At 42.4% G+C, this 27,062-nt stretch overlaps 1 protein-coding gene and 1 long non-coding RNA gene across 4 annotated transcripts in view; one reads left to right on the plus strand and one right to left on the minus strand.

Moving 5' to 3' along the window:
* Positions 1-2,340, minus strand: part of LOC122564138 — a 9,860-nt gene extending 7,520 nt beyond the window's left edge. Inside the window, exon 1 of the long non-coding RNA XR_006315827.1 lies at positions 1,677-2,340. This is a non-coding gene — a long non-coding RNA (uncharacterized LOC122564138). The remainder of the gene's footprint in view (positions 1-1,676) is intronic.
* A 127-nt stretch (positions 2,341-2,467) lies between these two features.
* The window catches only part of bckdk (branched chain ketoacid dehydrogenase kinase), a 59,580-nt gene continuing 34,985 nt past the window's right edge, over positions 2,468-27,062 (plus strand). The window contains exons 1-8 of one of the 3 annotated variants that reach the window (XM_043718756.1): positions 2,468-2,739; positions 2,770-2,966; positions 11,166-11,234; positions 12,626-12,736; positions 15,980-16,027; positions 16,164-16,283; positions 19,529-19,627; positions 21,947-22,020. In XM_043718756.1, coding sequence (XP_043574691.1) covers positions 2,670-2,739; positions 2,770-2,966; positions 11,166-11,234; positions 12,626-12,736; positions 15,980-16,027; positions 16,164-16,283; positions 19,529-19,627; positions 21,947-22,020 — 788 coding nt within the window. In that variant the 5' untranslated portion in view covers positions 2,468-2,669. Of the gene's footprint in view, positions 2,967-11,165; positions 11,235-12,625; positions 12,737-15,979; positions 16,028-16,163; positions 16,284-19,528; positions 19,628-21,946; positions 22,021-27,062 lie in introns of all 3 variants that reach the window. The other 2 variants (XM_043718755.1, XM_043718757.1) reach the window with 2 other exon arrangements.

The following is a 27,062-nucleotide window of genomic DNA, read 5'->3' on the forward strand; positions in this document are numbered from 1 at the left end:
ATAGGATAAATAGACAAAGTCTTTTCCCTGGGGTCAGGGAGTCCAGAACTAGAGGGCATAGGTTTAGAGTGAGACGGGAAAGATATAAAAGAGACCTAAGGGGCAACTTTTTCACACAGAGGGTGGTAAGTGTTTGGAATGAGCTGCCAGAGGAAGTGGTGGAGGCTGATACAATTGCAACATTTAAGAGGCATTTGGATGGGTATATGAATAGAAAGGGTTTGGAGGGATATGGACCGGGTGCTGGCAGGTGGGACTAGATTGGGTTGGGATATCTGGTCAGCATGGACGGGTTGGACCATAGAGTCTGTTTCCATGCTGTACATCTCTATGACTCTATGACTCATTGCTATCTTCCTGTTGGATACAGAGGAACCTCGATTATCTGGCATTTGATTAACCAAATTTCAGATTATTGAAACAAGATTGCAAGGTCCCGATACTTGGATAACTATGTTATCCACACTCAATTATCTGGTATTCAATTAACCAAACAAAGCTTGTGTCCTTTGGATAATCAAGCTGTCTTAGTATTGCATTAAGTATGATTAACTTCTCTTTCTTAGGCAGTCCTATGGGATTGAGGATAACAAGTCTCCACTGATCTGATGAATCCTGAAAGGGCTGATATGTCCGATGTACAATCTGCAAACTCTGCCTCATGAACAAAGGTGGTGCTTTGAAGAGTTGGGTATTTTGGTGGTTTGTGTGCTCCCTCTGTCACTTCTGCACACGTTTCTCAATCTGTTTGGTGCCACCTGATGTGAGCCTTCTCTGTTTATGTTGATAATAAGCTAGGGTGTCTCATCAGTTGGCTGGGATGTTAGGGTTTATTATGAAGACATTGCTAAAATCTTTCCGCTGTCTTCTTGGGAGACTCCTGCCGCGTCTGAGTTCTGAGTAGAGTGGTTGCCTTCTCATTCTAGTGTCAAGAATAGCAACGATGTGGAGGAGCTGGCGTTGGACTGAGGTGGGCAAAGTTAAAAATCACACAACACCAGGCTATAGTCCAACAGGTTTAATTGGAAGTACAAGTTTTCGGAGCACTGCTCCTTCATCAAGTAGCTATTGGAGTAGGATCAAAGAAGACAATTTTTAGCAAAAGGTCATAATGTCATAAAGCTGATGCAATATATTGAACAAACCTAGATTGCCGTTAAGTCATTTATCTTTTAGAATGGATGGCAGGTTTCGATTAATTAATATGTAAATCCCAGAACTTCTTTCAAGTGACACTCCTGAGATTAGATTCCCTACAGTATGGAAACAGGACATTTGGCTCAACAAGTCCATTCCCACCCTCTGAAGAGTAACACACCCAGACCCAGTCCCCTATCCTATATTTACCCCTGACTAATGCATCTAACACTATGGGTAATTTAGCGTGGCCAATTCACCTGACCTGCTCATCTTTAGACTGTGGAAGGAAACCGGATCACCCGGAGGAAACCCACGCAGAAACGGGGAGAATATGCAAACTCCATGAGGCGGGAATTGGACCGGGGCGCTGTGAGGCAGCAGTGCTAACCACTGAGCCACCCACACATTTAAGAATGACATGCTTTCCCCCAGCAGAGCCGATTTTGAGTGATTAGCGCTTTGATGCTGTGTGAATTGGCTTGCGAGAGGACGCTGGATTTGGAGGATTGTGTGAAGGCACCACCGCTGCTACTTACTGCGGGTCTCTCAAGTGTGTAGAACAGAGCGGCTCACTGCTGTCCATCAAACCTTGAACCTGTCTTGGGTTTGAGATTCTGGCCCTCAATCTTTTCCTCAGTCAGCTGAACTGTTTGGTTGGCTGATCGGAAGTGACAATGAATGAATGTCAGCATGCCTTTGTTGAGAGGAGGCTCCCAAGATTTGGAAATGGCCCAATGTTTTTCAGGATCTCGTTGCTGATTCAGTGAGACAGACTAACGTAATCTGAGTTGCAGTCAAAATTGAACACTTAACGTTTCATTTTTTTTTAACATAACGGAAGTTTAAATTTGGGCAGTTGTGACGCAGTGATTTTATAATCACATATTATTTCTTTATACAGCTTGGACTGATCAGTTCAGATCTGGACAATAACAAACAAAAGGCAATGCTGGGAATACTCAGCACCTCTGGCATCAGAGCAGAGAGAAATAAAAACGAGAGTTAACGTTTCGGCTTTCATCAGCATGACGGCGTTTGTTAAATCAGGGCGAAAAGTGTCCTTAAATATGTATGTTTGAAATTGCAAAGAAAAAGCTGTTATTCACGGAAAGGGTGTTTTTATACTCCAGTAAATGTAACCTCAAAAACAGCATGGTGACGTCTGGTGTATCTAACGGCTGGAAGGATGATCCCTTTCTTCCAATTGGTGCTGCCAATATTCATTTTTAAATGACAGGCTGCAAGAGGCCAATGAGTGAGATCTGGGGGAAGGGGGTTGGTGTTGCCTCTCTCTGTGTGGTCAGTGGAGTTAGCTGCATGTGAGTGAGCGAAGCAGTGTGCGGCTCTTAGCCTGCAGCATGGACACGGAATGCGGTTACTGCTGCGGGGCTGGAGCCAGTGGGCAATCCGGCCTGGACACCTGAACATGGACTAAAACCAACACCGGTCTGCAGGAGGGGAGGGCCAGGTGCAGCCAGCAGGCTGGAAGCGAGTCAGGGGGGAGGAAGAGAAGCCAAAAGGTGGAAACGATGGCCAAGCTACCTGGAAGTCGAGCAGTCGCGCTGAGCGTGTTGTGCAGCAGTGCAGGAAGAGCTACACTGTATCCAGCGCGACTGTATCCAGCGCGATTGTATCCAGCGCGACTGTATCCAGCGCGATTGTATCCAGAGCGGACTTTCCCGCTGAACCCCGCGAGCGGCCGCTGCAGCCTGACCAGATGCACGTCCACCTCCTCCTTATCCGGATACTCCGAACTGGCCAGGGAAAGATCGAAAACGGTCACCACCTTCTACAACCAGTCTGCCATTGATGCGGCAGCTGAAAAGGTCAAAATCCTATTTCTTTTATTTGTGTTTTTCTCTTTTAGACCTTCCTCTGCCCACCCCACTTCATCAGTGGATAATATATTGAGAATAACAATCCACATACAGAGCAAAACAATGCAATTCCTAAAGCCTGCACTGATTTCAAACTTAAATTTGAAAAGGGGGAGCAATTGTTTGGGTTGGTGTGAAGACCGGTATGTGTTGGGGGTGATCCACAAATAGTCATTTTGTTCCGGGAACTGACTTCGAAGTTGCTGCTTGACCTTCTGATGAACACTGTTCTGACTGAAAGACTATCTCCCCTCCCCCACCCTGTTTACCACATAACGTCTTGATATATTCAGAATATTGTCCAAATGTAGTTGTCAAGAAGCCCGGAACCAACCTAATCCGTGTTTTCCTGCATGAAATTAACTAATCTCAGCCCTACGTTTAGAGACAAAAGGTTTATTTTTTACTTTGTGTTTTAACTACTTGCTCGGAAGAGCTGGCGCCCCTCCTCCCGGAGGGTTTGCGAATGCTGTTTACTTCCAAGTCCAGCCACAGGATTTGTATTTTAGATTCGCTTTGTTTGTAAAATCTGCCTGACGGGGGAGACCTTTTACCCCTAGATACCCCACCAGTACGTGGGCAAGAGTATTTTTTTTGAAAAAGACATTTTTTTTTCTAAAGTAATACAAGAACCAATCTTCGAAAGTGTTAACTGATATTCCGCAGCCAATTATGGTAGATATGGAATTGGTACGCTGGTAATTTTCCCAATTATCCTTACCTGCCTTTTTCTTTTGTTGGTGTTTTTTTTCTGCACCTTACATGTACACTGATCAAAACCCTCAGGCAATATCTCTGCATCTGGCCACTAGGAGTGGGGTTGGTGTGAGAACAACTAGAGAACTTCCAAGCTGTTTTCTCCCCTCTTTTCTGAACATTAAGATTTTTGTTTAGAAGAACAGATAAAGGCCCCATTAATTTAAAAATATATATATATAAAATAGCTGACTACTATGTTTTGAATCATGGGTACAATGAAGAACCTGGACATCATTTGAAAAAAATTATTTGCTTGCGTATAAGCTTCGCAAACAGGATCGTTACCTCCTGTTGCTTGTGCAATCTTAATTTCTCAGAATAGTTTTGTTATCTTTTAGTGTTGGTGAAGAGAAATCAGCTTCCATTTCCGTCACTTTCAATTATTTTAGTGAAGAAAGCTTCAGTAAACTATCACAATATATATAGTCACATGAGTATTTAAGAAACATCTACCAGTGCTCAGCAACCAAAGAAGCAAAACATTCACACAGACTTCTCTTTTATCTTTTGATCTTACAAAGCAAAAACAAAAGAATCTAGTCAGATAGACTGCAAACTCTGCATGTTGGATCACGTACTGTATCCAGTTCTGGTCACCCAGTTATAAGAAAGATATTATCAAGCTGAAGAGGGTTTGGAAGAGATTTACCAGGATGTTGCCATGTATGGAAGGTTTGAGTGTATGAGGTTGAGAGGTGACCTGGTAGAAGTTTATAAAATAATGAGAGGTATAGGTAGAGTTGATTGTAGTTGTCTTTTCCCTAAGGTGGGGAATTTTCTTTTTAGGGGGCACATTTTCAAGGTGAGAGGAGAGAGATTTAAAAGAGAGATTAGGCTAATTTTTTTACAGCGGTTCATGTGTGGAATTAATGTCTTGAGGAATTGGTGGGTGCAGGTCCAATTACAATGTTTAAAAGACAATTGGATAGACGCATGAATAGGAAAGATTAGATTAGATTACATTAGATTACATTACAGTGTGGAAACAGGTCCTATGGCCCAACAAGTCCACACCGACCCGCCGAAGCGAAACCCACCCATTCCCCTACATTTACCCCTTACCTAACACTATGGGCAATTTAGTATGGCCAATTCACCTGGCTCTGCACATCTTTGGACTGTGGGAGGAAACCAGAGCACCCGGAGGAAACCCACGCAGACACGGGGAGAACGTGCAAACTCCACACAGTCAGTTCCCTAGATTTGGAGGGATATCGGCCAGGAGCATGCAGATGGGATTAATTTAGTTTGTAATTATGTTCGGCATAATCTGGTTGGATCGAAGGGTCTGATACTGTGCTGTATGACTCTATATGCCCAGTGATGGTATCTATACTTATTTATATGCTAATTAACCCCATCTAGATATTGACTACATGTAGCTAATGTATTGAACAGTGCTACTATAACACTTTAACCTTCATTGTCAAAGTCCAATATAATATAATACCAGATTGAATGCACTTTGTACTACTGGAGAAGCTGGAATTAGAGTTGAGAAGTTGAATACTTGAAATAATCTTGCAGGACCAATATATTTTAGCAAGTGGTGCCATCACTGATTTCTTGCCTCTAGTAGTGATGCCACATAAGCTAACAGGTCAGAATAGATGTGCCCTGTCCAATGTACTGACAAGCAGGCTTTTAACGTTAGATTTTTATGTATTATGAAGACCACAGTTTTTAAACAAAGTACCTTGAAATCAGTATGGATGATCCATGTTGCAATAATGCATCTCATTAAATCCAGAATTCACTTCCTGCACATTTAGGAAGCTGAAGTGACTCAATACTGTCTAGAGTGGGGTTCTCTCATTGCCAGTTCTCCACATGCAGTATGGTACAGAGCTGGGGTCATCAATAGAACTAATCTGAGCTGGCTTCCCTGTCAGCTGGCAACCAGGGTGTGCTTCCACAAGGAAGTGCTTCCCAAACTGTTTTCCAATGTGACCCTTTCTACACCCTTTCAAAAATCAATATGCCCCAGAGGCTAACAAAATCAAACCAGCAAGAAGCAGCACTGCAACATTCAAGTTATATATTTATTGAAGTTTGCATATTGTAGATCAACATAAAATAAAACATACATATGAATGAGAATCCATGCTTTAAAGTACCTGTAAAAATGTTATTTCATGTACTTGTGTAAGTTCTAGCCAGGTTCTTCATAGCCCCATCTTGTCCTGCTTCCCTGTCCTGTATGGTTGTGCATGTCCCCTGCTACTCTTGTCTGCTGTAAAGATACAGACATTTATCCATGTTTCATTTTGCTCTATTTTAAAGATGCTGTTGTCACCCCTGTCATCGATTTAAAAAGCTATGTAGCTGCAGCCAGCTTGGTGAAAGAATTTGTGGCCCATGCCTGATGTTTGTGAAGGCTCCAAACGCATCTGCTCTGTGTTCATTGTTCTCCGTCCACTCCATCTTTGAGAGAGACAAGCTGGGCAAACTAGAAAAGGGCTGTCTGTTGCCCAGTCCTTGGTGCCTTTACAGGACACAGTTGTGGAGGTGGTGGAAGCTGCGATCCCATTGGCTGTTATGAATGTTAATTGCCATATGGAGGAGTAACTTTCTGTCACCAGTGACTGTCATGATCTGTTGAAATATCCACACTTGCCTTCACCCAGTGTTCACATGTTTGTACCTTTTTTTAGAATCGTACAGATGTACAGTACGGAAACAGACTCTTCCATCTAACTCATCCATGCTGACCAGATATCCTAACCTAATCTAGTCCCAATTGCCAGCATTTGGCCCATATCCCTCTAAACCCTTCCTATTCATATTCACTGGGACTTAATGACTGGCAATCAAGGGTGAGAATTCTGGATATTACCTTAATCCCTTTTGGAGCCCAGGGAGACTAACATTTAAATCCCAATTGTGTTTCTGAAGCACCTGTGCAGATAGTAAGCTCCCTCACCAAATGGGTCTTTAATTACTGAACACCTAGGTCTGATCCCTAGTGCAGGTGGATGCAGCAAGCACAGGGTGCACAGGATCGGGTGATCATTGGCAGGCAGTAGGTCTTTCTCTTCACCTCTGAGATGCACTCCGTGTCAGCACTGGTTGTGCTGGCAAGATCATGGTGGCTCATGATTTGTGACAGAGGAAGCACAAGTGGCAATTAGGATGACCCATTCATGCAGAGTGCAACCCACTCTGGATCAGTATTGTGTCCATGCAGCACTGAACTAGACCAAGTTACCAAACTGGTGGCTGCAGGGGATTGTGAGCACACTGTGTAATGATAGTGACTAAGCATAGTATGTAATCAATCTGAAATTTTATCTTTTAAAAATACCAAAGAACTGTGAATTCAGGAAATCGGAGACAAGAACAGGGACTGCTGAAAAAACTCAGCAGGTCTGGCAACAAATGTAGAGAGGAAGCAAAGTTGATATTTTTGAGTCCAGTGACCCGAATTCTTCTGGAGAAGGGTCAATGGATCGAAAACATTAACTCTGCTTTCTCTCCACTGATTGCTGCCAGAGCTGCTGAGTTTTTCCAGCAGTCCATGTTTCAGATTTTTCATGCTTTTCTTCCTAAAAGATTTTGTTTTAAAATTACTGCTGATTTTTAATTTTAATGTTTTGTTTCCAGTTAGAATCATACCAGACTCAAAATGTTAACTCCTTTTCTCTGTCTGCAGTTGCTGCCAGACCCTGCTGAAATTCTGCAGCATTCTGAGTTTGTTTCAGATTTCTGGAATCTGTAGTATTTTGCTTTTAATCAGTAGCAAGAAGTGGGCAACTGAAGAACTGAATGTTTATTGTTGTGGGTGGTTGTTGACTGACTAGTTTGAACTAAGTAAGCTTTTAATGAACAAAAAGAATATCTGCTACAGCAAAACGTTATGTGCACAGAGTTGGGAGAGTCCACTCAACTGAGTGACTTGGCACGGTGACTCAGTGGTTAGCACTGCTGCCTCACAGCACCAGGGTCTCAGGTTCGATTCCAGCCTCTGGCGACTGTCTGTGTGGAGTTTGCACATTCTCCCCGTGTCTGTGTGGGTTTCCTCCGGGTGCTCCGGCTTCCTCCCACAATCCAAAGATGTGCAGGTCAGGTGAATTGGCCACGCTAAATTGTCCATGGTGTTCGGTGCATTAGTCAGAGGGAAATGGGTCTGGGTGGGTTACTCATCGGAGGGTCGGTGTGGACTTGTTGGGCTGAAGGGCCTGTTTCCACACTGTAGGGAATCTAATCTAAACTCCCACTCTCGCCACATTCCAGTTGACACAGAGGGGCAGTGCTAATTAATTATCACCAAGGGGCATGTGTACAACTATATAAATATTCATGAGATCTCCAGTGTTCTTTTTCAGCAAGATAATTGAACACCAAACACCCTTTGCCTGCAGTTCCTGCGCTGTGTCTAGGATGCTTCTTGGATAACTGCAGGTAGAAAATGACTTCAGTTCTTTGAGTTTGAAGAGCAGCTGTGATGACTGTCAGGCCTACAGGAAACTAAGTGTCCCGAATCTCACATCAGGAAATGGCCACCCTGCAGCTATAGAAATTCAGGAGGATAGTAAGTGGGTGGTCATCGTGCAGATTGGGAAGGGACGTGCAGTGAAGGAATCCTCCCAGAGTGTGACATTGCCTCTAATCTGTTCACGGGACTAATGTAGTGAGGGCACTTTGGGGCCTGCAGGATAGAGCAGGGTTGTGATATTGTGGGGTTATTGTAGACAGGGGCACAAATGCATAGGAATGCAGTGGTCATAGGGTTTTAATCAAAGAATAGTTGCTTCTGCTACAACCTCGCCGGTGTCAGGATAGGGAGTGGAAATTTCAGAGGCTTCGCCATTAACTTAGAATCATAAAATCCCTATGGTATGGAAGCAGGCCCTTCGGCCCAACAAGTCTACATTGATCCTTCGAAAAGTAACCCACCCAGACTCATTCCTCTACCCTATCACTCTACATTAACCCCTGACTAATGCATCCCACCTACACATCCCTGAACACTATGGGCAATTTAGCTTGGTCAGTTCACCTAACCGGCACGTCTTTGGATTGTGGGAGGAAACCGGATCCCCAGAGGAAACCCACACAGACACAGGGAGAACATTCAAACTCCACAGACAGTCGCCTTAGTCTGGAATTGAACCTGGCTCCCTGTGAGGCAGCAGTGTTAACCACTGAGCCACTGTGCCGCCCTAATCCTCCTTGGCTATGAAAGTAGTATAAGGTGACTGAAGAAATCTATTACATATCTTTGACAAGAAAATGAGAAGAACAATGCTCACAGTTGAGGTACAGTCATCCAAACCTAGGTGCTGGGGAAACCTTTGAAGACATTGTAGATACTTCGATGCTTAACTGTCTTCCAGCTTTAACTCTGGCTGACCTGGGGTTTCCAGATCTTAGGAATACCTCACTTGTCCCCTTGCACCCAGATCGACTCCCGGCCTACTTCTGGTCTGTAGTTTCGCCTGGCATGCTCCGCACCTGATGGAGCCAAACTTGTGATTCAGGCTTCATTTCAGAGGGGGATCCTGCTGAGAGAAGAGTGAGCCCCATACTTAATGTTTGGGTTAGCTGGCCAGAATCCAACCCCTACCCACCCATGCATCCCATGTACAAACTCTTTCCAGTCTAATAACCTGGGATTCAATTAGTAAGCATTTTAAAAAGTCACAGAATCCCTAAAGTCCAGAAAATAGGCCATTCAACCCATTGAGTCCGCATGGACCCTCTGAAGAGCATCCCACGCAGACCCCACACTTACCATGACCAATCCACCTGACCTGCACATCTTTGGACTGTGGAAGGAAACCGGAGCACCCGGAGGAAACCCACGCAGACACAGGGAGAATGTGCAAACTCCACACAGACAGTCACCCGAGGCTAGAATCGAATCCGAGTCCCTGGTGCTGTGAGACAGCAGTGCTAACCACTGTGCCACTGGACTCAATAAATCAAGTATGCATCAATTTTTACAAAGCTAATTATGTTAGTTAGATTTAAGCAACCATCTTTTACAGAGTCGGATGTTGAGTGCAGTGCTGTTCAGTTGTGTATGTGGATCTTCGAAAAGTATTGGTCAAGATATTGCGTAATGGACTTGCTGGTGAAAGTTAATGCAGGAGATTGAAGGGGACAGAAGGTACAGCATTGAATTATGTAGATCACTGACCAAGGGAATATCTTGTCTTAGATTAGATTACTTACAGTGTGGAAACAGGCCCTTCGGCCCAACAAGTCCACACCGACCCGCCGAAGCGCAACCCACCCAGATCCATTCCCTTACACTTACCCCTTCACCTAACACTATGGGTAATTTAGCACGGCCAATTCACCCAACCTGCACGTTTTTGGATTGGGGGAGGAAAGCGGAACACCTGGAGGAAACCCACACAGACACGGGGAGAATGTGCAAACTCCACACACAGTCGCCTGAGGTGGGAATTGAACCCGGGTCTCTGACGCTGTGAGGCAGCAGTGCTAACCACTGTGCCACCAAGCCACCCACATTAGAACAGGAGAATTTTCCTAAAGCCAGGTGTACAAAATGTATTCTGGGAAATTGCAGGGAAAACATGTAAAACAAAAAAAGAAAGTGATCTTTAGAGAAAAGAAATCTGATTTGAATAGTTGGCCAGAGCAGTTTGGTGTATTTCTGGTCGTGTGGGTGATTCCTGTCCTTTTTAATTCAATAGATGTTGGTGGAAAGCCAACTAACTGAGACTTTCTGAACTTACATCTGTATAGCACCCTCCATGATCTCTGCGTAGCCAAAGGTGCCTCTTAATCTGTGAAGTGTTTATGAATTGCATACACTGCTACCATATAGGGAAATGAGCCAGGCACTTTTTCTTCTTCATATACAGGATGTGGATGTCTTTGTCCATTTCTAATTGCCCCAGAGAGCAGTAAAGAGTCAACCACATTGTCATTCTAACTGGAACTCCATTGATTTTGGACCCCATCTACCATCCTCTGAGAAAAAGAACCACAAATGATATCACCAACCTTAAGAAACCAAGCCACATAAATAGAAAGTGAGACATAACACCAGTGCTTCACTGGAGGCTGACTGATGATGTAAGCTAGTATGGTGACAAAACATCTGAAAACAAATCTTCCAGCTCAGCGAGCAAACTCACAACCTGACCCAGAGAAGGTCTTGAGTTAGTATCGTATTTAAAAAAACACAGCAGCACTCCCTTAGTACTGCACTGACACATTAACCTAGATTATGTGGTTGATCAGTAAAGTGAAACTTAAATCCATAACGTCTGAACTAAGAGGGCCACTACTGAGTGACACCTGATGGCTGGGGAATTTAATCAGACTTGTGATCAAAAAGAATGGAAAATAAGATTATTATTTGCATGTTTGTTGGAACAGAAAGCAATGGTTACATCTTCTATTATGTTTCAGGCATCCGTACGTCTGACACCAACCACCATGTTGTATTCAGGAAAAACCCCAGATGGAAGTCATAACCTGGTAAGTTGCTTTGACTTCCAAGTCTGATTAGGTAGGGACGACCCAGGGTAAAAGTGGGCGAAGTTGGTCCTAACAGCATCAGCCTACATTTCTTTAGCACCTTCCAAAAGCCAGTACTTCCAAAGCACATTCACAGATGTAATATCATAATTAACATCTCTATTTGATTATGCATCAGCATAGAGGCACACGAAGTGGTCCTTGACCAACTCCAAAGCTGTATTTTCGTGCAAGTCTTTAAGAAGAAATATCCACTGTAACTTTCTTGGTGGAAAATTGCAAATGTATAATGAATAATTCATTCTAGAACATTGCTATACTGAGATTCATGCTAGAAAATGCAGTTTACCTCACCATTGCAGTGACTTTATTCAGGTGAACTCAATGTGTGGATGTATATTTATTGATCATGAGTGACCCCTCCCACCCCCACCAAACTTTACTAACTGGACTGTATTTAGCCTGAAATGAGGTTGCAGTTATGTGGGTTTCTAAGAGTATTCTTTTTATTCACCAAAATGTAGGAGCGTCAGGAAAAGACCATTTGAACAACTGCTGCTGTTCAGTGCTAGTCATTGTCAACCTCCTCATCTGCATTCTCAGTCCCTCTTTGGTTTCAACGCGGTCAGCTTTGTGTACTTCCATGTGTTTTTCTGTATTTCTGAATTCAAAATAATAACAATTCCAACACCAGCTCCCACATGCATCCCATCAGGTACCTTCTGCTATTCTAAAATTAATTTCCAATTGGCTCTCCACCTTTTCAGGCAGTTTCTTATCCAGTTCCAAAGTTCACCTTTCGCCCTCCATGTTTTAAGCATAAATAAAACACTTTTTATATACTACTTTCAGAAGATATTCACATAGTCAGCATTTTCTCAACCCATGTGTGACTTCTCCAAAGAAACGGAAGTGGTTAGACAGGCTAATCCTTTCCTTTTCAGAGTCCATGTTTTTGTGCTACGTTGAATGCTAGAGCATACTGCTTTACATATTGAGCAGTAGCTGGGGAGTTTCTGGTGAAGTGAGCTTTACCACCCAGCAGCTGAATGTTCATGTGCATTTGATTTGGAGCTTTTTTATTTGTTTCCTTTTACCAAGTTAAGCTCAAGGCTGCGTACCCAAGGACAGAAATAATGCATCATGAGGTCTTAAAAAAGAAATGTTTGAGAAGATTTGGATACTTCCAGTGAATGTGGTTAAGAAAGGACTTGCCAGTGATCTGAGATTTGTTCAAGCGTTTGGGAATCTTGGAACGCAATTAAAGGCTTATCTTGTGCAGGCAACCCCCATATTGATATTTTTTCTGTGTGAGTGGCGTGCGTTTTGTGTAGTCACGTGTGGGTCAAACTAGTGATGGTTTAAGGTAGTCATTTCTTCTTTTTGGCCAGCGGAGTGCCAAGTACCTCTACAATGAGCTACCTGTCCGCATCGCCCATCGGATTAAGGGATTTCGGAGCCTTCCCTTCATCATTGGCTGCAATCCCACAATCCTACAGGTGGTAAGTGCACCCAACTAACACTTGAATCTGCTTTATTCTTGCTGCTAAACTGAGAAGACAATGTTTAAGTTACTGAAAAGAAATGTATCTGCACTGATTTTCTGGTCACTCGTGTGTTGCTATGGTTTTCAACATGATGGAAATCTAGTGTTAACAATTTATGCAGCTAGTACTCTGAACTTTTCAAGTTTATCTTAATTAGTTTGTATTAATTCACGGGATGGTGATGTTGCTGGTCAGGCCAGCACTAATTGCCCAAAGGCATTTAAGATTCAAGCAGAATTTTGTGGTCTGGAGCCACATGTTGATCAGACCAGGTAAGGATGACCGATTTCCTTCCCTAAAGGTAGTTAGCAAATCAGACATAGTTTTTACAACAATTGGCTGTGGTAACTTGGTACCTGTTTTAAGATGCAAAGACTATTTACTATTCAGAAGCATTGAAGAATTATGCAGTTAAACATAATCAAAATGGACTTTTCTATGGTCAGGTCAGCATGTGTTTCTAGCAAGCCTGTTATCTCCATGTTGTGGTTGAAAATTGAACTGTACTGTGATCTTCAGTTAAACTCTGTAAAACTTTGCCTCGAAGAAATCACAAAACTATGCAGGAGAGAGGAACAAAGTGCACAAATTCAAGAAAGAATCATTGAGCTTGACACACAATTAATCTTTTATATCATATTGTGGTTACATTTAGTCCAACCAGTCCACACCAGTATTGATGTTGAACAGGAACCTGAACCCATTACTACCATTGGGATCTTCATTTCCATTCTCCTTCATGGTTGTCAAGACTCTCTTAAATATGTCTGTGCTGTCCTTGTGGTAATGGTTCCACATTGTCACCATTCTCTTGATGAAGAAGTTTTTTTCTAAGTTGCTGATGGAATTCCTTGGCGACAATTGTATATTGACAGCCTCTAGCTGGAACTAGAGGCGTTGAGAGATGTCTTCACAAGTAGAAACACTTGTTCTGCCTGTCAAAACCTTTCATAATTTTAAACCCCTCTGTTATGCCAACATTTCCTGATAGGTAAACTTTTGCATTTGGCATTACAGTACATTTTTTTTGTTTGAATCCTTGCCACATTCACTTCATGGCATTACTCAAAGGCAAGTCAGGTGATGAGCTGGTTTGAAACATTTGGAGCACTTTACAATGTAGTGCTGAGTGTATTAATGAAAGGAGAAGTTGAACTTTATCTGGCATGTTCAGATTTCCTTCCCTAAAGGGAAGGCAGTGAACCAGTGAATTTGAGAGAACCTGACAGCTTTGTGTTCTTTTTTACCAATGACCACTTTCAGTTTCTGCTCTTGTTTTAAACTGTGTTCTAATTTTCAGGCAGCGCTTGGTGAGATTTTAACTTGTGTCCTCTGGATCATGTACAGCTTTTCATGTAGAACTGTAGCTAACCCTATTGTAAGAAACCATACAATTTTGTATTGAGTCTGTGATATGGTTAAGTTTCAAGCTTTGTCTTTAATCATGTAGCTATGTGGAAAAAGTTGGCTGCAGCAGGTTGGGAGCCACATTACAAAGATGGAATGGTAGGTCAGCAGTGACTAGCATTTTAAAGAATATATAATGTGTAACAAATACGCATTCCTTTAATGCATAAAGTCCCCACAGGAAAAAAATTGTCTACCTGTGGCTAGCATGTGGAGTTAAAGATTAGTGTTCAAAGGAAGAGACTTAGAATGTTGCTTTAAAAAATAAGTAGTAGAACAGAGGACTGGAAGAATTTTAGTTTTCAAGGAAGGAGAATAAAAGTGGGCAAGCTAGAGCCATGAAAGTAAATTGTAAACTTTCCTGTAGGTAGGTAAACAGAAATTACATGTGGGTCCATTAAAGCAGAGAGAAGTGAAATTATCTCTGGTTAGAAGAAAAGGGATCAAACAAATTTTTTGCCTTTTGTGAAGATAGACGCAATCAAATTCTGAAAATGGCACTTAAAGAATCCCTGTTCGGAAATTATATTAGAGACTTCAAAAGAGGAAAGATCCCCTGCATCTGATGACCTGCATCTTTGCTGCTTACAATCCATAATCATAAGCTGAGGCTGCTTCATTGTTCCATCTTGGATTGCCATCCCTGCCTGACTGTCCATTACAGCCTCCTACTAACATTAAAGCTCGACTTAACCTGCAGTGGGGTGGCTGCCTGTTGAACAAAACATTAGGTAACCTTCATCCTCCGTGATCCTTGGTGCTATCTACAGATCAAACACTCTTAGCTGATCGTTCTCAAGTTGTAGACACTCTGTTGCAGTTATAGCATATGGCCTTGCCAATCAAACCAAATTCGTTCATGTGGTAATTTATTTTAAAATCTTAAATTGTTTTAATTAGTTTTGGTTTTAATTAATTCATTAGTTAAAGACACTAGTTTAGAAAGGTAATAGCAAGTTACAGCTTCTTCGGTTAGAGAAAAGACGCACTGGTTGATGATAACTGACCTGCTGTCTTGTCGCATAACTCATTAGTTCTTCCTCATCACTATTCGAAGCTGCCTCTCCTGACACCCATCCTGCTTTGTCTCTCTCATTCAGCTACCAGTCCTTGTTTATTCCTGGGTTGCTCCTGTCAGTTGCTGTAAATGTGGTTAATAGGAAGCCTCTGTGCAGTGTGTGCAAGTTGGGGTTGATCCCCCCCCCGCCCAATACATTTACATTAAGTGCTATTCCCCCACATTGTGGCTTCAGACCCTGAGCAGAGCACGGTGACCCAGGGCTCATTGAGATGGCAGGTAAAGAGGAAGCCTCAATAAAGAAGATACACATTTTTTTCACAACCCATTTGTTTGTTGAAGTCTTACTGACATGGTTATATCTCCTGGTGACTGGATAGCCATTTTTAACCAGTGCAAAAAAAAAGGTGACTTGATCCATTGTTTTTTGCTACTTGCATGTTTTGATTTGGCAATGTTTTTAAAACAAAAATTGATCAATCCGATGACTGTTCTGCTGCTGGCCTGTTCTTCAGCGGTGCTTAATACTAAATCAATGCGATTGGATTAAGCTTAGGCGATTGCCAGAAATAAAACTTCCTTGTCAGTCTCTATTTTCTTATGTCTCTGAGCTGCAACAACAGGAATTGTGGCACTTTGAGGTGTGCCTTGCCACAGTCTCACAGTGATGCTTTTGAAAGGTGGATCATGATGTGGGGAGAGGGTGAGCTTCATGTTGACTCTGATTTTTGAATTGTGTTTATTCATTTGGTAATATGTTCCTTTTATTCCAGCATGAGTTGTACATCAGAGCCTTTCAGGTGTTGTCTGATTTCCCACCAGTGAGTATATTTTTAGCTATTTACCCAAGCCTCCCTTTCCTTCTTTCCAACTCCCTTTTTGTTTTGTTTTTTGGAAAATAAGATTTTGCAAGTATCGTTCAAATCCAGCAATTCCCTCCTTTTATTACTCCCTTAGATCACAGACAGCAAGACAGAGTCTCAGTACTGCAAGATGATTCGTCAGCTCTTAGATGACCATAAAGATGTTGTGACGATGCTGGCTGAAGGTTTCAGAGAATGCCGCAAATACGTGCAGGTAGATGAACATCATTGTTTTGACTCTGTAATGTGTAGACACTTTAATGAAGTTTAATTAACCGCTGTCTTGTCTCTTTCTCCGCTAGACTGACCCTTGTTGCACTTTCCTGCCAAAATTAGTACTTTCTTTGATTGAGAAGCTTTAGAATTTCCTAAAGCAGTCGTGCTGAGTGGAATAATGTTCATTATTGTCAGCTCATTTGATGATACTTGACATGGGGCTTGGTTCTCATTCCACTTCCGTGAAAATCTGAATTTTGGTTGAATGTCATTTTTGGTAGAGTTAATTGTTTAGTGATGGCAGTGTCTGTCACGTGGGCTGTTCATATGGTACTACTGCAGTAAGGCAGACTAGAAAGTGGTTATGTTTGTGCCCTGTCCTGGGATAACTCGGTTAGCCTCTCCGAATGTGACCCATTCCAATCCCTGTCCTCTTTGGCAGCTCTGAGGCATCCCTTCCAACTCCGGAAATGTGAACCAATATTTTGTTTCACTGTGTCCTTTCTGTTTGCTGTGTCTGTAATCCAGTCATATAATGACTGACTAGTGTACCTTGTAAAGCATCTGCATTCTAAATCCAGATGTGCTTTAAATGGATTTGGGGCAGCCAGCTGTGCTCTGACACTCTGTCCTGTACAAATGCTGTGATCCTTCCTAAACCTCTGTAATGATTTCACTCCCTTTTGTAGACTTGTAATTACATAGCACCTTTCAGAACATTAGGACCTCCTGACATGCTTTATAGTCAACACAGTAATTTTTAAATGTTGTCACTGACTGACGGTAAAAGTCCAACTTTTTGACCAAAGTGTTTGGTCGCTCTGCCCAGCACCATTTTGACTTGGTTTGGCATCACCTTTTTGCCTGATTAATGAAATGTGAATTTTTTGGGGGGCATCTTCCTTGCATTCATGGTGCTAGGCAAATGCAAGTTGCTTTTCTGGAAGGTGAAAAAGCAGCTGTTGCGATGGAAGGATTTGTCTTTTGAAACCGTTATGGATATACATGCTCAATTGGTAAGAAGTAATGAGCCTTGTAGCTATGCTGCCCACCTCCATGGGAAATTCTGAAAGATGTGAGCCCTGTGGAGCTTTGTTTTGATGAATAGAACAGCACTGACGTCACAAGCCCCTGGCTGCTATATGGCCTGAGTGTTTCACTTTGGTGTCGTGAAATACTTTTCGGAAGGTGCCAGAAATACAGCTGAGCTCTTATCTGAGAGCACGGCTGAATAATGATTTCCACAATGCTGCATTAACAAAAGCTCATTACAGGGTCTTAAGCTTTAATTTTAGATTCTGATTGGCCGACTTTACCTCCTGCATTGGAATCCAGCGGTTCCAGCGGGGGAATTGTCTCCTTGTCATTCTGCCCCAGCCCAAATCAAAAAAGATTTGCTAACTTTGTTTTTAGACATAAAATTTCAAGCTGAATCTGATACATATTCTCCATATGTCAGTCCTTTAATTTGTGTTAGCAGTCTTGTTAGATGTAAGAAAACACAAGGTCTTTCTGGTTCACAATTGATTGCCCTGGTTGTCACCCGATTTATAAATGTTGGGTTGTTGACTCATTCTGTGGCATTAATTAGTCTAGAACAGAAGCAGACAGGGTGTGAGGAACTTCCCAGGGGTGAGAGATTTAGGAAGTGGGTTTAAAGTCACCTCTTTATTTATTCTCAGAGGGTTATGTATATCACATGCAAATTCATCAAACAACCTAGCTTCAAGTTTCAGTTAGTCCGGGGGTGTATAATAACATGTTAGAACAGATTGATTAGAACATATAAATCTCTGCGGGAAATCTATTTAATTTGCAACACATATATTTGGATCTTGCACCTTTTTCTAGCTGAAAGCCAGTGTAAGATCGGTGCTGGCTTGGTGGGCCAAAGGGCCTGTTCCTGTGCTGTCTTGTTCCTTGTTCTTCTTTGGTCTAGGGGTATAATTCAAAGCTCTGGCAACGCTGCTGTCAAGCTGGCTCTGCAGGAGATGTTCGTAGTGACCCAGAGGAGACCTTGTGCAGTTTTCCTTCCACAGGTCCCTCTGTTGCCTCTGCACTGCCACAAATGCAGCACCTTGGAAAATGTCAGCCTGTGTTGCAATCTTCCAAGGCTGATGTGTTGTCACATGTGGCTGTTCTTTGCTCTGTAGTTACACAAAGGTGAAACTTGCATTTATACAACACCTTTTTAATATCATGAAAATTGCATGGGAGGCACGCTGGGCGGCATGGTGGCACAGTGGTTAGCACTGCTGCCTCACAGCGCCAGAGACCCAGGTTCAATTCCCGCCTCAGGTGACTGACTGTGTGGAGTTTGCACGTTCTCCCTGTGTCTGTGTGGGTTTCCTCCGGGTGCTCCGGTTTCCTCCCACAGTCCAAAGATGTGCAGGTCAGGTGAATTGGCCACGCTAAATTGCCCGTAGTGTTAGGTAAGGGGTAAATGTACGGATATGAGTGGGTTGCGCTTCGGTGGGTCGGTGTGGACTTGTTGGGCCGAAGGGCCTGTTTCCACACTGTAATGTAATGTAATGTAATCTAATCTAATCTAATCTAATCTTTATCAAACTAAATTTGATTATCTTTTCCGAATTGATGTTTTTAGGCAGAAGGTGAAAACTGAATCAAAGAGGTAGATTTATAAGAAACGTCTTTAAGGAGAGAAAGATTGGATAGCTGGACAGTTTTTTGGGTGAAAATTAAGAGTTTATGCCCTTGAGGCCACCAGTGATGCGGTGGTTAAAATCAGGGATGTGCAAGAGTCCAGAATGGGAAGATCAGAATTATCTCAGAGGATTGTGCTTGTAAAAATGAGGATTAAAAAAATTGGTGTTGGTTCTCAGTGTCGGCTAATGTACAGAGGAACCTTGATTATCTGGCATTTGATTATCCGAATTTCAGATGATCCGGACAAGATTGCAAGGTGCTGAAGATTGGCTGAACTGTGTTATCCGGCATTTGATTATCCTGAACAAAATATTCCCCGCCTGTGTTGTTCGGATAATCGAGGTTCCTCCGTAGATCAGGCGATGGGAGAATTGATACGTGTGAAAATGCAGACAGCAGTGGTTTGTATGAATTGAAGTTAATGGAGGGTAAAAGATGTGAAGCTGGTGAAGGGGCATTTTGGAATAGTTGAATCTGAAGGTAACAAAGGCTGTGGCGATAGTGCAGGAGCAAGGAGTTGTCTAACCGAGCATTTTCCGTTGCATTTCATTGTACAATGGTGCCTCAATTTTTCAGGATGAATCATTGATCCGTTCTTTCCTGGATGACACTCTGACGTCCCGACTGGGAATCCGTATGCTGGCAACACATCACCTGACTCTGTATGAGAATAATGTAAGTGTTCAATAGGATGAGGGAGATGTTTGCTGGGCCTTTGTAAGTCCCACTGTTTTCTTGGGTTTAGTTCAATTCAAATTCTGGGTGACTAGTTTATACCAACTCATCTGGTCTTGCAGATTTGTTGAGTCAGCTTTTTGAGGGAGCGCAGTTAAAATGTCAAGTGCTGATTTATGAGTAACCATTTGCAGAAGCAAACAAGATAAGCAGCAACCTCTCTCAAAAGAGAACTCCCACTGATCCTTGAAAGTGGGACTGCCTTTGGAACCAGAAAATGTGCAGAAACCAGGGGAGAAAATTGTTTTAAGGGGAAACCCTGCATGGAGTGAGACCTGTTTGCTGCTAGGAGTTAAGTAAACAGTGTGCTGTCCTTCCACATGAGTCCAGGTAGATAAAGTGCTGGTAATGTTAATGATTAACTTATTGCCTACAGCAAACACATTGCTGTCACAAAGACTGAGAGTACCCAGAAGTTTCTGAGTGATTGCTGGGAAGGAGTTGCCTATGAGAACAGAGTTCAGACCCAGTAACAGTTGCTATTCTAGATTGTATATTGACACAGAAATTGCAAAATCCCTCTCCAGCAAATAATGGACGATGATTTTTTTTTGTGTTGTAGTTCTCTGCTGATGTTGTTGTGCTATCACACTCCTAAAGGAAGCAGCAGAGCACCCAAGGGTGGCTTGGTCCAGGGTGTTTTTCTTGGTTGAGATCAAGAGGCTACACTCTCTCCAGGTTGCTGATGTTGAGAATCTCGGGCATGTTTGACATTTTTGATCTGAGTCTTCCTGTGGGAACATGTTGCTGACATTTCCAAGGAGTAACACTTATGACGGTGGCTTGGTGGTTAGCACTGCTGCCTCCCAGCACCAGGGATCCGCGTTCGACTCTAGCCTCGGCGGCTGTCTGTGTGGAGTTTGCACATTCTCCTGGTGTTTGTGTGGATTTTCACCAGGTACTTCAATTTCCTCCCACAGTCCAAAGATGTGCAGGTTAGGTGGATTGGCTGTGGGGAAATATGGGGTTACAGGGATCGAGTGTGTCTTGGTTACATGCTTTCCAGAGGTTTGATGGGCTGAATGGCCTCTTTCCACACTGTGGGGATTCTATGATTGAGCAAATTGGAAGCTGATGCCATAATAGAAATGTCAGAAAGATTTGCATTTATACAATGCCTTTCACTCTGTCAACATGCCTGAGTGGTCTACAGCCACTTTTGAAGTGGTATGTGTTAGACTCAGAAGGTCACAACCAGCTAACCTGTTTTTGGTGATGTTAGTTGATGGGTAAATGTTGCCCACGAAACTAGGGAGAATTCTCATGCTCTTCTCCGAAACTTGCCATTGCATTTTTTCTATCCACCTGAGACAGCAGATAGGGCCTTATTTAATTGGACCTTGCATTGAAAGGGACTGCCTCCAATAGTGTAGCTCCCTGTACTGCACTGAAGTATCAGCCTAGGCTCTCCTGCTTAAATCTCCAGTGTGGGGCTTGAACCTGTAACCTTCTGATCCAGTGCCATGTCAGACACTGTTTATTGATGCCTTATCCCTTCCATGCTAATGCATGCCTTTAGCTAATTATTCTGCTTTGACACTGTATGATATAGACATGTCTGTGACTAGCTACAATGGAGTAAAACTTAACTATAAGAAGGAAAGATGGTCTCACTAGACTAGGGCAGCTTGGAACTTCTTAATTAATCTGTCTCCTCTTCTTTCCCATCAAGCCTTCTGAACCTTAACCGTCCAAATCACATGGTAATACCATTGGTCCATAACATGATCTATTTCTGTGGACATGTATGTTGACATGGTGAGGTGTAGTTACAATGGGAAGAAACTTGTGTGGCATATACACCAATATAGACCCGCCAGGCCGAACTGCCTCTGTTTGCAACGTTATCTTATTCCTGTAGTAGTAGAGGTGTACAAAGTAATGGGAGGCATGAATAGAGTCGATAGCCAGAGACTTTTCCCCAGAGCAGGATTGACTGCTATGAGATGTCATTGTTTTAAGGTGTTAGGAGGAAGGTGTAGAGGAGGTGTCAGAGGTAGGTTCTTTATGCTGAGAGTTGTGAGCACATGGAATATGTTGCCAGTGGTAATGGTGGAAGCAGAGTCATTAGGGACATTTAAGCGACTGCTGGTCATGCATGTAGACAGAAGTGAATTGAGGGAAGTGTAGGTTAGGCTATTTTATTTTAGATTAGTATTAATCTTCAGCACAACATCGTGGGCCCAAGGGCCTGTACTGTGCTGTACTTTTCTATGTTCTGTCGTTAAGTCTGTCTGTTTTTCTGTGTTCTTTTCGCAGCCTGACTTTGTGGGAATTATCTGTACACGGCTGTCTCCAAAGAAGATCATTGAGAAGTGGGTAGATTTTGCTCGGTGAGTCCTGCCCTGTGCGAGATTAGTCATTGAATTTGGAAAGAGTAGAGAACATGCTGTGACGCCAAAAGATGACACATTTGCTTGAAACATTTGGCACATGCTCTCCACAGAGGATGCCAAAACCACTGAGGTTTTCCAGCACTTCGTTTTTCTTATTTCAGATCTGTGATATTTAGCTTTATTTAGACTGAGTTTATTTTTAAAGTTTTTTTTTTCGCCTGGCAACTACGTGACTCTTATCCAGGAAGCCCTGGTCTGGAAGTGGGTGGGTCATGCTAATCGGCTGAAGAAGGAAAGGTATGCAGTCTGTTTGACAGTGAGCTGGTTGTTTCTGTTATGTCAAGGGCAGGGGAAAAGCTGACGTTCCTGTCATTGCTGTTTGTGTGATGTGGTACTTGTTTAAAATTAAACATACAGCAGGATCCTTGACTTGGTAAGAACCACATAATCTCAGCTGAAACTAATTTTTTTTGTTTTTCATTTTTGATTCTTGTTACACTTCCAAAGCCTCCATCTCTTAGCTTAGTGAATAATAAAAGTTAGAACATTGCAGTTTTCAGTGTAGTTGCCTGCTAAGAACAAGGGCCGGGGAAGGGCTTTTACTGCACATCAGTCTGCTCCACCGGAGAGACCCGAGAATAGGCTTGTGTACGGAGTCTAATTCTGGTGAATAGCAGACTGTATATGGGTTGGCAGAGAGGAGAGAGAAAAACCTCTGCCTCTTTAGCTCCAGTTTTCTTTTTCCTTTACTGAACCAATGATATTTCTATTTTGGGAAAAAAAAATTCAGTATTGGTGACTTTTTTCTATCTTCTTAAGAAAACAAGTTATTTTAATTTAAAATCATCTAGAAACTTTGTTTTTAGGTAAAGAATGTCGGATCTTTCAGCAGTGACCATACCTTAGCTTTGCTCAACTTGTAGAGGAGGCCAGTTAGTGAGTTATTGCAGACTTGTTCATATAATAATGTTACTGTATCTGATCCCATTCTCCCCTTCATCTACACCTTCGAAACCATCTAAACAAAAACTAGATAGTGATTTTAATTTTTTAACATTATCTTCATAAGCACTTTTTTTCCCTTTTCACCTTTGGGAATTTGAGCAGAGATGCTGAAAAGATTCCAGGGCTGATTATTATGGATCTTGTTTCCACGTTGCCAACAAGTCCTGATGTGGGACTTGAAGCTGGACCTTCTGACTCCAGAGCTAAGTGCTACCACTGCACCACAAGATCTCTCACTGGGGAGTGTTAAGAAGTGGCTTTCCATGCTGATTACTTTCTCTGCAAGTGTTGCAGGAATGCTGAAGACAGCGCTGAGATTCAGTGGCTCAGCATGGTGTTTGACTCCAGCTATGCCTTCCTAGTCTTTGAACAACACCCCTTTTCACACCTTAATGACATCCAGAATCACTTCACGTCAAATGAACTCCTTCAAGCGAGCTCTTGTTCTGTGGGTAGACTGCGCAGCCAGTTCAAATGCAGTGAGATTTTCCAAGAAGTATGGAGGTGACTAACCAGTTAATGCTGTTTGTATGGATCCCTTTTCAAAGAGCAGAAGTTCTGTGAAACATTTATTGTCCGTTTGAGCTTTCCATGAACTCCCTGCAGAGCTGTCAGGACACTACATTAAGGGCAGCTCACACTGTGAAACACTAAGTAAAGCTAAGTCGTGTCAAATAACATGATAACCTGTCATAGTCCAGAACATCAGGATATCTAATTTACACACTTGAGAGGTCTTCTCATTGTATTGTATAGTATGCCATAGCATCAAAAATAGTCCAGTACACAAGGAGGCAATTCTGCCCATTCTAACTCTGCTTGTTCTCCATATCTCTGCAATTTCTTTAACTTTTGTGGAATTTCAGTGTTTCTGGCAAGACCAGCATTTGTTGTCCATCCCTAATTGCTCTGGAATGAAAGTGGTTTTCCAAGCCATTTCGTATTCAGTTAAAGGTCAACCACTTTGCTGAGCAGAGGCTAGCACGTCACAGTGCCTTCCTCAAAGGGCTGTAGTGAACTTGAGCTGAAAATGTGTTGCTGGAAAAGCGCAGCAGGTCAGGCCTGACCTGCTGTGCTTTTCCAGCTGCCTGACCTGCTGCGCTTTTCCAGCAACACATTTTCAGCTCTGATCTCCAGCATCTGCAGTCCTCACTTTCTCCTGTAGTGAACTTGAGCATGATTCATAGTTTCATGGTTTTCCATTATCAAGACTAGCTTTCAATTCCCAATGTTAATCGAATTAAAATTCCACCACTACCTAGGGCATTAGCTTGGACATTGGATTACTAGTTCAGTGGAATCAAAACTTCACACTATCGTCCCCAAGGGAATTTATTTTCCCCTTCAAATATTGATTGTATTCCCTTTTGTAGGTTAACTATTAATTCTGTATCTGTCATCTTTTCCAAATCCTAAGATCTTATTTTAGGAATAGTTCTTTAGATGTTGCTTCCAGTTCTTTTGCTCATTATCTTCATTCTCTCCCTCTCTATTTACTAATCCCTGAACCACGACGTACTCCATCTAAACTCTTTGAATCTAAAACCCCTTTATCAAATCTCCTCTAAGCACCTCTTCTATGAGGAGAACAAACCCTGCTTCTTCATTGTAGCTATGGGACCTCATCCCTGGAAGTTTTCAAGTAAATCTCTTGTTGAAAGCCCTATAATCCTCTGCAAAATATGGAGCCACACATCATAAAGGAGCTCAGGCAGCTCTCTGCATTACAGCGTGGGAGAGATGGTTACGTACAACTTGAGCATTAACCACAAGCATGTGCTGAGGCAGCCTTGCCATGAACTGCACAGCCAGTACAGGATTTAACCTGTGCTGTTGACTTTATTCTTCTTTCCCTAACATTTGGTGTCCAAAATTGGGATTGTATTCCCCCACATGCTGAACGAATATTGTATGTAAGTAACTTCCTCGATACTTTATTATTATGACACTATTAATGAAGCCCAGGATCCCTGTATCCTTTATTCTCCTGTCCTGCTAACTTCAAAGGCTTGTATGTAAATATCCACAAAGTTTTTCATTCAGTATTTAATGCTGTTTCATGCCTCCCCACGTTCTCCCTTCTATCACTTCACACATTCCAGTGATAAGTTTTACTACCATATGTTTGCCCGTTCCCCAGCCACTGTATTTTGTCATGCTGTGTTGCTATTTTCCTCAGTATGTACTATGAGGATCATGTTGTCTAAAAATGTTTAAATTGTGGCCTATTGCCCCATGTCCAGTCAGTGGATGTATTGTATATTGGCACCAGCAGAGATCTCAGCTCTGAAGCTTGGGGAACACACTATACCTCCCTCTAGTCAGGTAAGACAACAATATACCTCCCTCTAGCCTGGTAAAACAACCACCCACTAATGCTGTTTTCTAAGCTTGAGCCAGTTTTGTTCCTATATTACTACTACACCTTTTGCCCCTTGGGCTTGAGTTTTGCTGACAAGCCTATTCTGTGTTAACTTGTCTGGTTGCTGAGCAGAGGCTGGGTGGTTGGAGTGGAAATTGATTACGTATATGCTTGAGTAATAGTTGATTACATGTAAAAGTCTACACCTTATTTTTGGCCAAAAATCTGGAATTTTCTTACGTGTCGTGTAAAACTTGACCCCAGTTCTTCATGTTAACTCACCTGCTCTCCTCGTGGGAGGCAATAGAGTTGCACTGGGGGGTCAGCAGGCTCCTGGCTATTAGTCATAACATCATACAGCACGGAAACAGACCATTCAATCCGACCAGTCCATGCTGAACATAATCCAAAACTAAACTAGTCCCACCTGCCTGCTCCTGACCCATATCCCTCCAAACCTTTTCCTATTCATGTAGTTATCTAAAAATCTTTTAAATGTTGTAATTGTCCCCACATTCTCCATTTCCTTAAAGTGTGTTCCATTCGCAAACCACCATGTGTGTTTTTTAAAAACGTTCTCCTCTCACGTTCTAGATATGCCTCTTTAGTCTTGAAATCCCCCATCTTGGGGAAAAGACAACTACCATTAACTCCTATCTATATTCCTTATTATTTTATAAACTTCTTTAAAGTCGCCTCTCCAGTGAAAAATGTTCCTGCCTTTATAACTCAAACTTCCATACCCGGCAACATCTGGTAAATTTCTTCTGAGCCCCCTCGAGATTAACAATATCTTTCCTATAACTGGGGACCAGAAGTAATCCCAACTCCATCAATCTATCCTCCTCTCTGTATGTCTGTCTCTGTCGCATACTCAGCCTTCCTATAATGTGGTACCTACTTTGGTGTGCAGTACTCCAATTCAGGTCTAACAAGTGTCCATCAGCATTACCTCCTATCTCTGGGATGATGCTTCCAGTACAGTACTGAGGGAGTGCTCCATTGTTGATGGTGCTGCCTTTTGGAAGAGAACTTAGAGGCCCCGTCTCTCTCTCCTCCCAGTGAGTGTGAAAGATCTCCTGCTATTTTTACGAAGTAGCACTGAGGAATTCCCTGCTATTGTCCTCAAAGACTCTTAGGTTCTTCCTGTGCTCTTCAATTCTATTTGGTCCATTATAGCTTTGTATAATTAAGTAAACCATTGCAAAGAAATTAGTCCCATTCCCCTGCTTTACCCCTCCATAGACAAGTGACATTTTTTCCTTTGAAAAGTTGTATTAAATTCGCTGAACTGAATCTGTTTCCATAGCCCTTTCAGGCAGTGCATTCTGGATTCTAATAATTAATAATTTCCTCAGTACCACTTGGTTCTTCTGCTGATGACCTTCAATTTAGTGACCTGGTTTTTCACTCTTGAGCCATTGGAAACAGTTTCACCCTTTCTATTCTAAATCAGATGTGTTTGCAAGCCTGGCAAATATTTAACCCTCTCAACCAACGGCACCCAAGTACATTATTCAGTCGTTACCTACTCTTTATTATAGAAGATTCCTGTCTTCAAATTCTTTGACACATTTCCTGTATTACTACAATAGCTACCTTTTTAAAAAACACTGAAATACTTTTGAAGCTTCTGAGGTTGCACACACAATCGCAAGGCTTTATATGGTTC

This window comes from Chiloscyllium plagiosum, chromosome 28 (genome assembly GCF_004010195.1).
Source record: "Chiloscyllium plagiosum isolate BGI_BamShark_2017 chromosome 28, ASM401019v2, whole genome shotgun sequence".
Lineage (NCBI taxonomy): Eukaryota > Metazoa > Chordata > Chondrichthyes > Orectolobiformes > Hemiscylliidae > Chiloscyllium > Chiloscyllium plagiosum.